The 15,264-nt window shown below is 38.5% G+C and overlaps 1 protein-coding gene across 1 annotated transcript in view; it reads right to left on the bottom strand.

Annotated features, from left to right (window-relative positions):
* The window catches only part of LOC130909849 (G protein-activated inward rectifier potassium channel 1-like), a 29,323-nt gene extending 19,272 nt beyond the window's left edge, over nucleotides 1-10,051 (bottom strand). Inside the window, exons 1-2 of the mRNA XM_057826763.1 lie at nucleotides 9,978-10,051; nucleotides 8,325-9,555 (exon numbers count right to left, since the gene is read on the bottom strand). Coding sequence (XP_057682746.1) covers nucleotides 8,325-8,990 — 666 coding nt within the window. The 5' untranslated portion in view covers nucleotides 8,991-9,555; nucleotides 9,978-10,051. The remainder of the gene's footprint in view (nucleotides 1-8,324; nucleotides 9,556-9,977) is intronic.
* Between the last annotated feature and the right edge of the window lie 5,213 nt (nucleotides 10,052-15,264).

Raw genomic sequence — 15,264 nt, 5'->3', positions numbered from 1 at the left:
AAAATATTAGAGAGGCCTGTAATTGTCAACGTGGGTAAACCTCAACCATGAGAGACAGAATGTGGGGGAAAAAAACAGAAAATCACATTGTTTGATTTTTAAAGAATTTATTTGCAAATCAAGGAGGAAAATAAGTATTTGGTCAATACCAAAAGTTCATCTCAATACTTTGTTATGTACCCTTTGTTGGCAATAATGGAGGCCAAACGTTTTCTGTAACTCTTCACAAGCTTTTCACACACTGTTGCTGGTATTTTGGCCCATTCCTCCATGCAGATCTCCTCTAGAGCAGTGATGTTTTGGGGCTGTCATTCGGCAACACTTGGACTTCCAACTCCCTCCACAGATTTTCTATGGGGTTGAGATCTGGAGACTGGCTAGGCCACTCCAGGACCTTGAAATGCTTCTTACGAAGCCACTCCTTTGTTGCCCTGGCTGTGTATTTGGGATCATTGTCATGCTGAAAGACCCAGCCACATCTCATCTTCAATGCCCTTGCTGATGGAAGGAGATTTTCTCTCAAAATCTCTCGAAACATGGCCCCATTCATTCTTTCCTTTATACAGATCAGTCGTCCTTGTCCCTTTGCAGAAAAAAAAGCCCCAAAGCATGATGTTTCCACCCCCATGCTTCACAGTGGGTATGGTGTTCTTCGGATGCAATTCAGTATTCTTTCTCCTCCTGTGTTTCTACCAAAAAGTTCCATTTTGGTTTCATCTGACCATAACACATTCTACCAGTCCTCTTCTGGATCATCCAAATGCTCTCTAGTGAACCGCAGACGGGTCTGGACGTATACTTTCTTCAGCAGGGGGACACGTCTGGCAGTGCAGGATTTGAGTCCCTGGTGGCGCATTGTGTTACTGATAGCAGCCTTTGTTACTGTAGTCCCAGCTCTCTGTAGGTCATTCACTAGGTCCCCCCGTGTGGTTCTGGGATTTTTGCTCACCGTTCTTGTTATCATTTTGACGCCACGTGGTGAGATCTTGCATGGAGCCCCAGATCAAGGGAGATTATCAGTGGTCTTGTATGTCTTCCATTTTCTAATAATTGCTCCCATAGTTGATTTCTTTACACCAAGAGTTTTACCTATTGCAGATTCAGTCTTCCCAGCCTGGTGCAGGTCTAAAATTTTGTCTCTGGTGTCCTTCGACAGCTCTTTGGTCTTATCCATAGTGGAATTTGGAGTGTGACTGACAGAGGTTGTGGACAAGTGTCTTTTATACCGATAATGAGTTAAAACAGGTGCCATTAATACAGGTAACGATGTTAGACCTCGTTAGAAGTTAGACCTCTTTGACAGCCAGAAATCTTGCTTGTTTGTAGGTGACCAAATACTTATTTTCCACTCTAATTTGGAAATACATTCTTTAAAAATCAAACAATGTGATTTTCTGTTTTTTTTTTTCACATTCTGTCTCTCATGGTTGAGGTTTACCCATGTTGACAATTACAGGCCTCTCTAATCTTTTCAAGTAGGAGAACTTGCACAATTTGTGGTTGACTAAATACTTATTTGCCTCACTGTACTAATGGTGGGGTCTGTTCTATCCTTACAACATATGGGAACACAATCTAAATTACCCATATAACTGAACTCATTATATAATGCAAATAAGATTGTTGGTGGGGACAATTTCAGCATCCTGAAAAATTGGTAGTGTTATGTCCCTATACCGTCCCTATGCAAACCTACGCCCTTGCACCAGATATGTCAACAATAGCTCTCTTTTTACTCTGAATATCAGGTATACCTACTATTATGCCCAGTGTTTGACTTCACTATGACTTTCCCCACAGGGTTCAGCTGTCACTTGAGATCATCACGCTGCTCCGCCAGAACCAAAGCGCGACTAACACTACGAGTCACAACAAAGCGGCGGCGGCTCTGATTTATCGGCAAATGTTTGGACTGCACAAAAAGCTCATTTTGATGGCGAACACTTAGTATTCCGAGCACACAAAGGCGTTATGCTGACACATCGTCAATCTATACATTTTGTAGGGAACGGAGTGTCAAACCAATCTTTGATCAACAATTATTTTCTTATGAAATGAAGCGACAACTATTTTGATGAATCGTTTACAGACTAGTAAATGTCCAAATCCTGTGTCTTCAGCCTTTTAACCCATTCAATTCCAGCCCAGGTCACAGAGTATGTGTTGTGGTAGTTAGTAAAAGAAGGAAACCGATATTGAAAACGCCCATTGACGGCAATGGATTGGACGTCTATTGCCATCAGTGGCAGCCAAAGTTAAGTTCATTGAATTTAAAAGCTAAATGCAATCACTCTTATTTATTTATTTTTTTTATTCTAAATTTTGTCCAAAAAAAAAGAACAATTTGTTAACTTGCATAGCTAAAGTCCGCTAGCTTAAATGCTATATATTGCTATTATTTATCTATTTTTAAAAATTAGAAGGGGAAAAACAAAATTACTTTAATTTTAAAATTGTTTTTTAACTTTAAAAATCCAAAACGTAATATTTTGTTTATATTTTATTATTTGTATATAGTTTTCAGTTTAAATTTTGGAAAAAAAAAAAAAATCCATTAAAACAATAAGGTCTCCATTTTTTAATTTTAAAAAATCTTTTAATTTTAAATGAGTAAAAGGTGATGAATTTTAGCTATTCTCTGACTTCAGTTGTCATTGAAAGACTACAGAAATTTTGTTAACATTTCATTTTAGCAAGAAACATGAAATCAATACATATCAAACGAGTGATTGCGATCAAATAATCACTTCCAGCCCCTCGCAGTTGAAATAGATTGGACAATGGCAGCCAAAGTTATTTCAATTGAAAAGTTAATTGTAACAATTCTCTTATTTTTTGTTTTTATTTATTCTGAATTTTTTTAATGTAAAAATTAAAAAGGGGGAACACTGTAAATTTTTATTTTTTGAATTGCTTTTTTAATTTTAAAAATTCAAAAACTATAAATATTGTTTTTACATTTTATTATTTGTATATAGTTCCCAGTTTTAAATTTAAAGATTTATTTAAATTATTTTTTAAATGTATTTTTTCAATTAAAGCAACACTTGGTAACTTTTCAGCTTTGATCGGTTTTAGCAACGCCGGTGGACAAAAGCGGTATTGTTTTTCTTTCAGGAAGACTGCGTTTCCCATGAGGACCAGCGCTGCGTTTCCCATGAGGACCAGCGCACAACCGCATAGTGTCATAAAATCAAAATGGTCACCTCCAGATGGATTAAACAACATTTCTGCTTCCAGCAGTTGTGTGAAGGATGAAACGTAATAAGGTAATGAATTCAGTTGTGGCTAAACAATAGCATTTGACGGGTCGCAACCGTGTTTCTTAGTGTGCCTAAGTTGTTGTAGTTGTCAGTCGACACATCATCACAGATGTTACGAAAATATTTTATGAAGGTTGAAAAGTTACCTAGTGTTGCTTTTAAACTAAGCTCTTCATCTTAAAATTTTAAAAACTATTTAACTTTAAATTGGGGCTGCCAAAATTGTCGCGTTAACGGGCGTTCATTTTTTTAATTAATCACGTTAAAATATTTGACGCATTTAACGCACATGCCCGGCTCTAACAGATTAGAATGACAGCAAAGTGTCATTTCCACTTGTTACTTGTGTTTTTTGTTTTTTTGTCGCCCTCTGCTGGCGCTTGGGTGCGACTGATTTTATAGGTTTCAGCACCATAATTATTATTGACATCAACAATGGCGAGCTACTAGTTTATTTTTTGATTGAAAATTTTACAAACTTTATAAAAATGAAAACATTAAGAGGGGTTTTAATATAAAATTTCTATAACTTGTACTAACATTTATCTTTTAAGAACTACAAGTCTTTCTATCCATGGATCGCTTTAACAGAATGTTAATAATGTTAATGTCATCTTGGGGATTTATTGTTATAATAAACAAATACAGTACTTGTGTACAGTATGTTGAATGTTTATATCCGTCTTGTGTCTTATCTTTTCATTCCAACAATAATTTACAGAAAAATATGGCATATTTTATAGATGGTTTGGATTGCGATTAATTACGATTAATTAATTTTTAAGCTGTGATTAATTTGATTAAAAATTTTAATCGTTTGACAGCCCTACTTTAAATTAATGAATAAAGGGGGAATTTTGAAAAATATTTTGACTTTCGTAGTCCTTGACAGACTACACAAATTTGATTGAAACATGAACTTGATGCATATGAATTACTTTCGCGGGCCACACAAAACAATGCGGTGGGCCCAATTTGGCCCCTGGGCCGCAAGTTTAACACCTGTGTTCAGCATAAACAATAAAAGATACGGGTCCACTCAGTACCGGAATTGGCTCAATTGCGGCGTTAATTAATGCATATATAGTAGCCCACGTTCATTGTCGCCTTGGGGGCCATCTGTCTAAGATGAGGACATTTAGAGCCCATCTGAACTCGGAATTACCGCCTATGGAGAGCTTTTTTTTTTGCTGACTGAAGCAGAAGCAATAATCAAGAAGCGAGATTAGTAGCCTGTGACTGACCGGCGACCAATCCGGGGTGTCGACTCCGGTAGAAAATGGAGTTATTCATCCAATCTGCAGGATTTTGATTGCATGAGCTGCCTTCATCACGATGGCCCTCAGGGGTCACAATTCAATTCCGGAGACGGATGGAAAACCAATGCGGGCTTGTAGAATGTGCTCATAAACTGTAATGAGTCATTTCAGATGCGCGGAGGTGGTAAAAGTAGTTGAGTAGAAGTACAGATGTCATATTGCAAGGGAAACTGTACTTGTGGTAATGTATTCGAAAGGTGTTTATGACTAAAGCCAGCAGAGGGCAGTGTTACAATGATTGAACTACGGAGCTGTAAATGTTTGAATACAGGTCGTACCCGGGTTAGGACGTACCTGACTGTAAAAGAAACTGCTGTATTTTAAGGCAAAACAACTGCTGAGTTTGATAGAACAATATGTCTACAAGCTGCAAGAGCAGATTCATGGTGCATTAAGCCCCCGAACTATTTTTAAATTGTCCGTTTTACTCTGAAAACCCCCGTTTACAGACATCGTGCAACCGCTTTTGTTTCATCCCAGCCATAAAACGAAGGTAATTAATTATATTTATTATTCAAAATGTCGTTTTTAGCTTAGAATCATTAATTGATGTCGCATATTTCGTTGAAAAAGAAAAAAAAACAATTTACAAAATTATTAAATGGTGACTCTTCGAGAATACGAAAAAATTCAAATTTGTATTTGCATTTGCGTCTCCATTCGAACAATGTTGCAATTCCGCATGAAAACGATGTAGTATTCATGCCAGGCCCTAGGGGGCAGTGCAGATTTACAGGGCGACAGAGAATGATGCACTTTGACCCCACCAAGCTCCCGCAGCCCGGAAAAAAAATCTGCCCGCCCACTCGAAGCAAAGGCATTTTTCTTTTGTTCAAAAGGGCACAAAAATGGAAACAATCAACATATTTTATTTAAAAATATTATTAAAACACAATTCTGCCACATTCCCGCATATTTTCTGTTTTTAATGTTTAGTAGCGCCGCTGCACACGCCCAATGTGACGTGTACGAGTGCTGACGTTATCGGCGCGGTCTCGCACCGCGGAAGACTTTGTATGCATGCCGAGGAAGCCCCCCGCAATCGGATTCTTCCACTTTGGAGGCAGGATTCAGAATTTTCAGTCTTCGCCGACACCATATGCACGCGAGGCGAGTCCGCTACTCAGTCATTGCGTCTTTGTGTCGCAGAGTCGCCATGTAAACTGCCCTTTAATGACATCTGTCATAAGCATTCATGAATGCGCATGACAGTGTCATGTCATAATTATGACGGTATTACGAACCCACTGTCTAAATAGAGTGTTACCCATACGCAGAGCTTAAGAGGGGGAGACCACCCCCCAGGTGGCTGAAAATGTCATTGCATGTAATGACTTTCCTATATATGAATTTAAAAATTAAGACTTTGCCGGTAAAATGTTGTCTAAGTTGTAAAGCAATAAAACAAACACCAAAAATGAATGAAATGAGCAAAAAAATTGTTGTGTAATGGGTAAAAAATATTTTTCGAACAGATCCCACCTGAAGACAGAAGAGGCAATATGGATATACTACGTATTTTTTTCAAACCTAAGCTTTCAAAAGCAACAACAACTACTGAGCGAGAACCAATGATGGAAGATGTGGACCATGAAACGCTGGAGAGCACCGTCAAAATGGTGAGCGTAGTTTGTTTGCCCCACGAAAGACGTTAATTGTACAACAGAGCCACTAACGGGCGTACCATATTATTCAATGGACGACGATCGGCCAAAAGCATAGCTGTCCTAAGCAGCCTGATTTAGAATTCCCCTCAAAACTGATGGGAAACACACACAAAAGTACTTCTTAGAGTAGTTTTACTAAGCCATACCTTTTACTTTTACTGAGTAGATTTGTGAAGAAAAAAACGCTACTCTTACTCCGCTGCTTTAGGCTACACAACATTTTTCCTCTTTATTCTCCATAGATTTTTTTTGTGCTAGCGATGCTATTGCCAAGAGTAACGCTACTAATTTCACCAATGAGATGTCGCAACAATGATCACATGACTCCATTACATTAATCAGAAGCTTGCCCTTCTATGATCACACCAGCCTGTTCAATCTTGTAGCGTGTTTAAACCACCATAACAAATGAAGTGTTTGACATAGAGCGCTGCCCTCAAAATGAATCGAAAACATGGATTTAAAACTCTCTCCCAGTTTTTATTTCACACCCACTGACCACGGAAAACCGGAGATATGATCCTTTGAATTTCATAATATTAACTGAAGGAATTAAAGTATTCACTATTCAAACTAGGAACCATTTTCCCCACTAGAGGAGAGGGCACTCATGCTCTTTGGACAAATAATGCTTGATTACTGTTTTTTTTCGCCCTCTTGCCGGAATTTAATGATATTTAAAATTATTTCTTTGGCTTAATATGTTTATGTTTAATACAGTATCATTATAACAACAGTTGACATAGAAAAATTTGTGCTGAGAGGAAAAAAAATACCATTGTTTAAATTAAAAAACGAAAGTAAGCAGTTACTCAAAATGTTACTTGAGTATTCTTTTCACTGGATACTTCTTCACTTGTACTTGAGTCCATTTTTTGGATGACTACTTTTACTCTTACTTGAGTAATATTATTTTGAAGTAACGCTACTCTTACTCGAGTAAAATTTTTGGCCTTTTGGCCAATCTACCCACCTCTGTTTTCAACGTATTACTATAAATATTCCTGGCTGGAATATTCTGTCAAAATTAATGCGGCGTCTACTTCTCCACTAGGTAAGACACAAAAACGCATGCGCTCACACACGCACGCACACACACACAGCTGGGATGCCTGGATGTATGAGCATGGGCTAAGCTACTATCCGAGCATATATCTTGTAAGTTGATTTTATTGCTGACACTGAGTTTCGGGGTTGTGTTTCATGTTTTGACACCCCCGCTACAATAGCCAAACTCCGGCTATGGTAGGACCCTTTTTGAAAGATTTTTTTTTCATCTTTTTTTTTTTTATTTGTATTTTATATCATTTCTTCTCCACCAGTGAAAAAAAATATATTTAAAGCTGTATACATTTTTAAATTACATTTCTAAAATATGAAATTAATAATTATGACAGTGAGACAGTCCTCCATATTCGGTCCGGCCCCCTGAACAGTACCAGAGAGCATTTTGATTTTTATTTTTTTTTTCCCTCTCAATAGTGCTATTTATTTCTTGGCTTTTTTCTGTGAAGAACCCAGAGAGGGTTATTTGTTTATTATCTATTTAATTAGTAGTGTTATTATTATTTATTATTACATTATATTATTATTTTTATTTTATTTACTTTTGTCTATTTAATTAATTATTACATTATATTATTTACTTTTGTTCTGTGAAAAATCCAGAAAGGGTTATTTGATTGTGGCTTTCTGAAAAACAATAATTTTTTACATTTAGGCACTCCTGCAATCGTCATACTTTTTCTGTTACAAACTGACCCCGGCCCCTCAGCAGAGAAGGGAAAAGTTATGTGCTCCTCACAGGAAAACGTTTGGGGACCCCTGGTCTACACTGTCAAATAAAGTGTTACTTAATTATTGTCACATTTTAACATGATTGTGGTTTGCTTTGAGGTATACTTTTAAGTCCAACTAAATAAAAATCGCGGAAAGCTTGTTTCTTTTTATTTTTATTTTGCAGAAGTAGAACTTGAGCGTCAAACTTGCGCACGTTATAATGTGACATTCAACTTCTTTTTTTTTTGGGGGGGGGGGGGGGGGCACAGTTGCTGAGAATGAGTTTTTTTCCTCACCTTTATTAGCTTGCACCTGATCTGCGCGGAGACCATGTGGCTGTTCCTGAGGTTGCCCACCCTGAACATGAGGCAGAGCCTACCGTCCCGCTGCGAGATGACTGCGTCCTGGCTGAACATGAGCGTCTCTGCGCGCTTCTTGGGCTGCGACATCTTGATGAACATGCAGCCGATGAGGAAGGCGTCCACGATGGAGCCCAGCAGCGACTGGAAGAGGAAGAGGATGATGCCCTCCGGACACTTCTCGGTGATGTAGCGGTAACCGTAGCCGATGGTGGCCTCGGTTTCGATGAAGAAGAGGAAGGCGGAGGGGAAGTTGTAGACGTTGGCCACGCACGGCGTGTAGGACGCGTCGTGGCCGCGGGCGTGCTGCTGGAGGTCGCCGCGGATGAAGGCGATCAGCCACCACATGGACGCCATCACCAGCCAGGCCACCGTGTAGGTGAGGATGAAGATGAGCAGGTTCCAGCGCCACTTGAGGTCCACCAGCGTGGTGAAGAGGTCCGAGATGTAGCGGCTGGTCTCGCCGCCCAGGTTGCCGTGCTGCACGTTGCAGCGGCCGTTCTTCTCCACGAAGCGCTGCCGCTTCCGCTTGGCCACCGGCGCGCACACGCCGCTGTTCACCGCCTGGTAGTCCTCGCCGAATTTGCGCCGGACGGCCGCCATGGTGCCTGAGTACGTTCGCTCAACGACGCCCGGCCGCCCCCCGCAGCAGTTTGCGTCCGACCCGAAGCTCGCATCTTCTGAGGCGCGGAACTGCAAATGCGCGCGCACGCACGCGCAGTGGTGGCAACTTTCCCTTAGTGACGAACGCTGCGTGCGCACTCCGCGCCACTCGATGAAGAAAGCGAGTTGGGGTCGTTAACTGTTAATTATCTACTTACGTTGCGGCTAAATACTCATTACAAGCTTGAGTGCGCACGGAAAGTGCCTGTAAAAAGTCTACACACCCCTTTCCAAAAGGCACTGTCAGCAAACAAAAGCCTACTAGAACATGTTAACTTTAAGGTATACTGACTGATCATATTTGGAATGCGATTGCCTCAGCCTGAAAATAGCCACATCCCATTTACAACAGGGTGTGCACACTTGTGCAGCCATATTAACTACTTCAGTGCCATTGACGATGATGGACGTTGAACTTTCTGGCTCTTTTTATCCTTCTGCTGTGAATTTAAATCAGTTTAGGAGGGCCAGAAGCTTCGTTTCACATGGATTGGACGTCTATCGCCTTAATAGAAGCCAATGAGTTAAAACAGACAAACAAAAATGAACATGTCAATCGCTGGATAGCTGGACAGGCACATTTGTATATAGATAGATGTTGAAAAATGTACACAAAATTAAAAATATATATAGACATGCAAAAATCATATGCAGACGATACAAATACAATAAAAGTAAAATTAAAAATTATCATATTAAAAGATGTTTTGTTTTTTTGTCATAGTGCCAAACTTCGGTCAACTTAGATTCTACTTGTACTAGTTGCATGTATAACTTTTATATACTTTAACCCCTTCAGACCTAAGCATGCTGTTGAAGCTCATGACTTGGAGTGCAGCTATCGATTACTTTAGTAGTCGATTAATCAATGAACCATTAGTTCGAATAATCGAGTAATCAGATAAGGAACATGAAAAATTAAATTACCTGAGCTGAGCCTCAAATGGTATGATAATAAATGAACGAGGATCTATGTATAACAAAAGAACAATTGGCTAACTTACATAGCAAAAGTCCGGTAGTTTAAATGCTATAAACTTTTTTTTTTTCAGTGCTATTGACAAATGGTTCAGACACATATTCCCACAAAAATATACCTATAAACTAAATTACGAATGCATTTAAAAAAAATAATAATAAAAAAATTTAGCTCAAACAAAAACTTAGGTTGTGTTGGTCTTAACAGGGAGCACATGGATTCAGCCATGTGAACTGAGGCATACTAGAAGGCAGTGTATCCACCCAAATCAATAAAACTAAATGTAAACACTTTCAACACCACTTAAATTAAACGAATACTCGAAGCAGCAAAATTTAATTCGAATATTTTTTTCTAATCAAATACTCGAGTTAATCGAGTAATCGTTGCAGCTCTAGACATGACGCATCCGGGTCTCTAAACCAATAAATACACTGAATTTAGTTGCTTTTGCCACTTCTGGGAGATAATTGGACGAAAATGAACCCATCGAAATCAAATCATGAGGTTTAACACGCTCTCTTTGCTGTTTTTGGCTGAGAAAAAACTTCAAAAAGGCAAACGTAAGTGCTCATTACTCATCAAAAACAAAGTAACATTAAAAATGAGCAATAAACGCATGAAAAATCCTGACCAAAAAATTGCACTTTGTTCTGGTATTTGAGTAGAGTAAAAATCAGCCAAGAAAAAAATGCGGGTCTGGAGGGATACAGTTTTCATAGTTTATATTTTATACTATACCAAGGAAGGAGGTTAACCCCCCCCACCCACCCTCAAACGCACATTTGATTGGCTGATGACTTGACCCACCCCAGACACACACACACGCATGCTCACCCTCACACAGCCCCGACAGAAATACATGTCGACAACATGCCGTCCCCTTCAAAGACGAGGGATATTAAAAAAAATTTCAGCCAGCAGCAGCCACTATAATTTAAAAACACGCCAATGTTATGGAGGCGGGAAACACACCACTCATTTTGCTACTGAAAGTCCGACCTACATCAGAGTTAGCATAACATCAAACTGTGTTAACTTGCTAACCTGCAAAACTTGAAACTGCTTAAGGAGAAGTGTCCTTCTGTTTGTGTTTTCTCCTGTTAAACTGTGAGAAATGTAGTGAACTCTGCTGGAAACTATAGAACCAGAAAAACGTGAGCAAGAAGCTGCTGAGACAGACCGGTGCTGCAAAACCTCATATGTTGCTCATACAACACAACATACACCCAAAATAATCATAATTAACTATGTACATTAAAAAAAAGTTTGGTTTTATGGATGCCGCGAGCTACCCACACTATCGTTGCGATCGACTGGTCGATCGTGATCGACGTAATGAGCACCCCTGATTTAGCAAATCAATTAATCAGGTTCATATTCGTGAGAAATGTAGCGCTGACCCCCGTTCACCAAATCTGTTTGGTCTTATTAACATACCTGTCAATCCGAGGCCGTTGGCGATTTTACAAATAGTGACGTATGCCCTTACAAATTGGTGACTAATCTTACAACATTTTATATAGCGTCCAATATGAAACAAAAATAAAACTCAATTTTTAAAATATGAATTTATTGGTAACATTGTCACATATAACCTGGTGCAATCAAAGAACAATATCTTCAGCTACATCATGATTACTAAAATTAAACAGTGACTTTTGTTATAATTGTATGTAGCACTTTTGGCAATTTCTATCATGTCTTTTGATGCCCTTCATGGCACTTCAGCTCGCAATTCAGTTTGACTTGAAGGTAGTTCGTTGGTGTGTCCAATTATAAATTAAAAAGGTCCATTGATAAAATTAACTTATCGATGCAATCTTTGATTTGAATTCTGAAAAGTGATCAGCAATAGTTGCAGGCAAATTGTGTTCAGCAACAAATTGGCAGTATAAAATCTTCGCTTTCGTCACTTTTCATTCGGCAGACTCCATGTTTATGACCAGTATTGTTAATCTTACTTTTAAAAAGTAACTAATTACCGTTATAAATTGCTTTTCACAAAAAGTAATTGCGTTAGTAACTCAGTCACAAAGTAACTGGTGTTACCTTTCATGTTTTTTTTTTCATTTTTTCAAAAAAAAAACAAAAACAAAACAACTTAGTAACCTTTGCTGTGTTTGGAAGTCATTTAATGTTGCGAATCAACCGTTAAAGTTGTTAAAATCGCTCCAGTTTTTGCATTTGTTTCCCTTCCATCTACTTTCGACATGTGAAAGTTTTAAAACTGTTTCATCATTTAAAGATAGATTCAAGTCAAGATTTTGCCGATTTAGGAGTATTTTAGGAAGGTTCACTACAACAGACCCTTTCTCAGAAGTCTACTGCTTTAAGATAGCCGCTGTTTACCAACGCCGGCAAGTGTATCATTTCGCATCTAGTTCATATACATGTGATATCTTGTGTAGCATCATGTGGCCGTAGTTTTTAGGCTGTCGGCTACAGTCACGTATTATTGGAGCCACCTAGCCTCACATCGCGTTTGCAACGGCGTCACAACTGCCTCTTTCCCACTCCCGCTCTTCTCTCTCCGTGTCTCTGACTTTCCTCGCGTCATTCAACCAACGTAGTAACGCACATTGTCTCGTTGCCGATGCAGCGACAAAATCCGAACAGAGGGGGGGAAAAAACGTAATGCACGAAAAACGTACAGATTTTGAACGTACGGCGTACACATTTAAAAATCAGTGCTCACTTGTACAAATTACGCCGAAACTGTACAAGCAAAAAGAGTACATGCAGGGAATGCTGTTATATCGTCCCTACCAATATTGAGACCAAACCTACGCCCTTGTACTATACTATGCTATACCATACTATTATACTGTTTGATGCTGCTGCAATACCTGAATGTCCCCTATCGGTGGTCACTAATGGATTATTTTATCTTTTTAAATAAGCAGACATAATTAGAAAATAAATTTAGATAAATGCATGAAATAAAAATCAAGATGGTGCATAAATCCGAACTGAAATTGCATCCAAGGATGAAACACAAATCCACAATTTCTTTCCTTAAATTTCTTTTGACATCCCCATCACGTTACACCAGGGGTGAAAGTGGGCCAGAACGGTCAGGACCGCAGTTCCGGTATAAAATTCAGGGCCGGAATGCTGTAGTGGTATGCGGTGCTTTGATTCCGAAAATATGACGGGAACTGTCAAAACGCTATGTAAAAAAAAAAAAAAAAAAAATACTAAGCTGCCACACGTGCATTTCATCTCCCGGAAGAAAACAATCTACTGACATCAGATTTACATACACAAGTGTTAACAACAAGCATAATAAAGTGCTTGTGTAGCGTAATCTGTTTCCACCGATACTTATTTATTTTATTTCACGGACGGCATGGAGGTTTCCCCAGTTGCTGCAGTTATCTGAGTCTAACGATGATGAGTCACGTCAGTGTGCGAATGCACGCAGCAAAGCAAAACGCCAGGACTCATTTATCTGTTCAATTGGCTGGCATACTGACATGTGATCAGCAGAGATAGTCAGCTGTTATTAGTTCAAATGTGCATGTTTTCTGGAACAGCAAAAAAAAAAAAAAAGTTTGTTGAATTGATGTGACAAAAGAAGGGCAATGCAACAGAAAATGGATCAAATCTTATAAGGCTTATTTATCATATTTAGTTTTATTTGCTCTGATGGGGAGGTTCAGAACATCTTAGCTGTCAATGTGCACTTTGGACTTATATTCATTTATGTTAGGCTACTTAGCTATTTCCTTATGATTTCAAAAAGTCAATGCTTGCGCGATGTTCAAAATATATTCCATTTATATATTCCATTTCACTCTGCATAATTGAAGTAATTTGTACTTATTTTTCTGAATGTCTGTTACTTCTATCTTTGTTAGTTAAAAAAAAGTAAATGTTTACATTAAATTCTATTTTAATATACATCCTATGTTCTTAAGTAGTTAAAATTGAGATTTGGCATTTAATATGTGAGGAAATGAGGGAGAATAAAAATTAGGAGATGGAGGTTGGGGTTATTGCTGTGTTTGTTAACTTTTATTTCGCAAATCATTGAAAAAATACAATTTTGAATGAAAATTATTTTGTATGTGCTTTAGAAATGACTGTGCCAAAACAGTTTTCTTTGCATTTCAGTAGTTTTAGGAGGTTGGACCCCCTGCTCCAAAATGACAATAAATAAATAAAAAAATACACAAAATTTCTGGCTCCGTGGCGACCTTCACGTCCGGGAGTTCCGGCAATAAATTCTTGCCACTTTCACCAGTGGCGCCACCAGGGGGTGGCCATGGCCACCCCTAAAAATTGGTTGGCCACCCCACTTGCCAGTATATCGTTAGATTGTTGGAGCATCAGTTATGCATTTCATCCCAAATGAATGCATTTATTTTGAATTGTTAAATGTAGGGCTGTCAAATTTATCTCATTAACGGGCGGTAATTATTATTTTTTAATTAATCACGTGAAAATATTTATCGCAATTAACACATTCGCGATACGACTCATTGACGCATTGCCACAAACAGCCTACAGTGGCGCCATTTTACTTATATACAGAGATAAGAAGCAGTGTCAAGTGAGTGGAGTAGATACAAGCATTCATTGGGGCCGTGCCTTTAATTGGCAAAAGTTTTGTCATGTCTCCCGCAGCAACTATAAATATTGTGGGAAGCGACGTGTGGAAGAATGACAGGAGTTGAACTCTTTCTTAACACCCTGTAGTGTACCCAACGCAGAGAAGATATAGCATTTGCAGCCACCACACACAGTAATGGTTGCACCACTTCCCCTCATGCATTTGGGCAGAACAGTTAAGTCGCTACAGTATCATTTACTGAAAGCTCAACAAATACACTAGATGGCAACATTTAGTCACAATATACAAACTCACATTTATCCTTTAAGAATTACTAGTCTTTCTATCCGTGGATCCCTTTCACAGACAGAATGTTAGTAATGTTAATGCCATCTTGTGAATTTAGTTATTATAAACAAATACAGTACTTATGTACAGTATGTTGAATGTATATATCTGCCTTGCCATATCTTTCCATTCCAACAATAATTTACAGAAAAATATTAATTACGATTAATTAATTTTTTAAGCTGTGATTAACTCGATTCAAAATTTTAATCGTTTGAGAGCCCTAGTTAAATGCCTAATATATACAAAATACAATAAAACAATTGTTGTGGAACTCAAAATGTTGACTGGACAGTTATGAACTATGCACATTAAATCATTAGTAACAT

This window comes from Corythoichthys intestinalis, chromosome 21, assembly GCF_030265065.1.
Source record: "Corythoichthys intestinalis isolate RoL2023-P3 chromosome 21, ASM3026506v1, whole genome shotgun sequence".
Classification (NCBI taxonomy): domain Eukaryota; kingdom Metazoa; phylum Chordata; class Actinopteri; order Syngnathiformes; family Syngnathidae; genus Corythoichthys; species Corythoichthys intestinalis.
The sequence above is the reverse complement of the archived record's forward strand: the minus strand, read 5'-3'. Positions and strand labels throughout refer to the sequence as shown.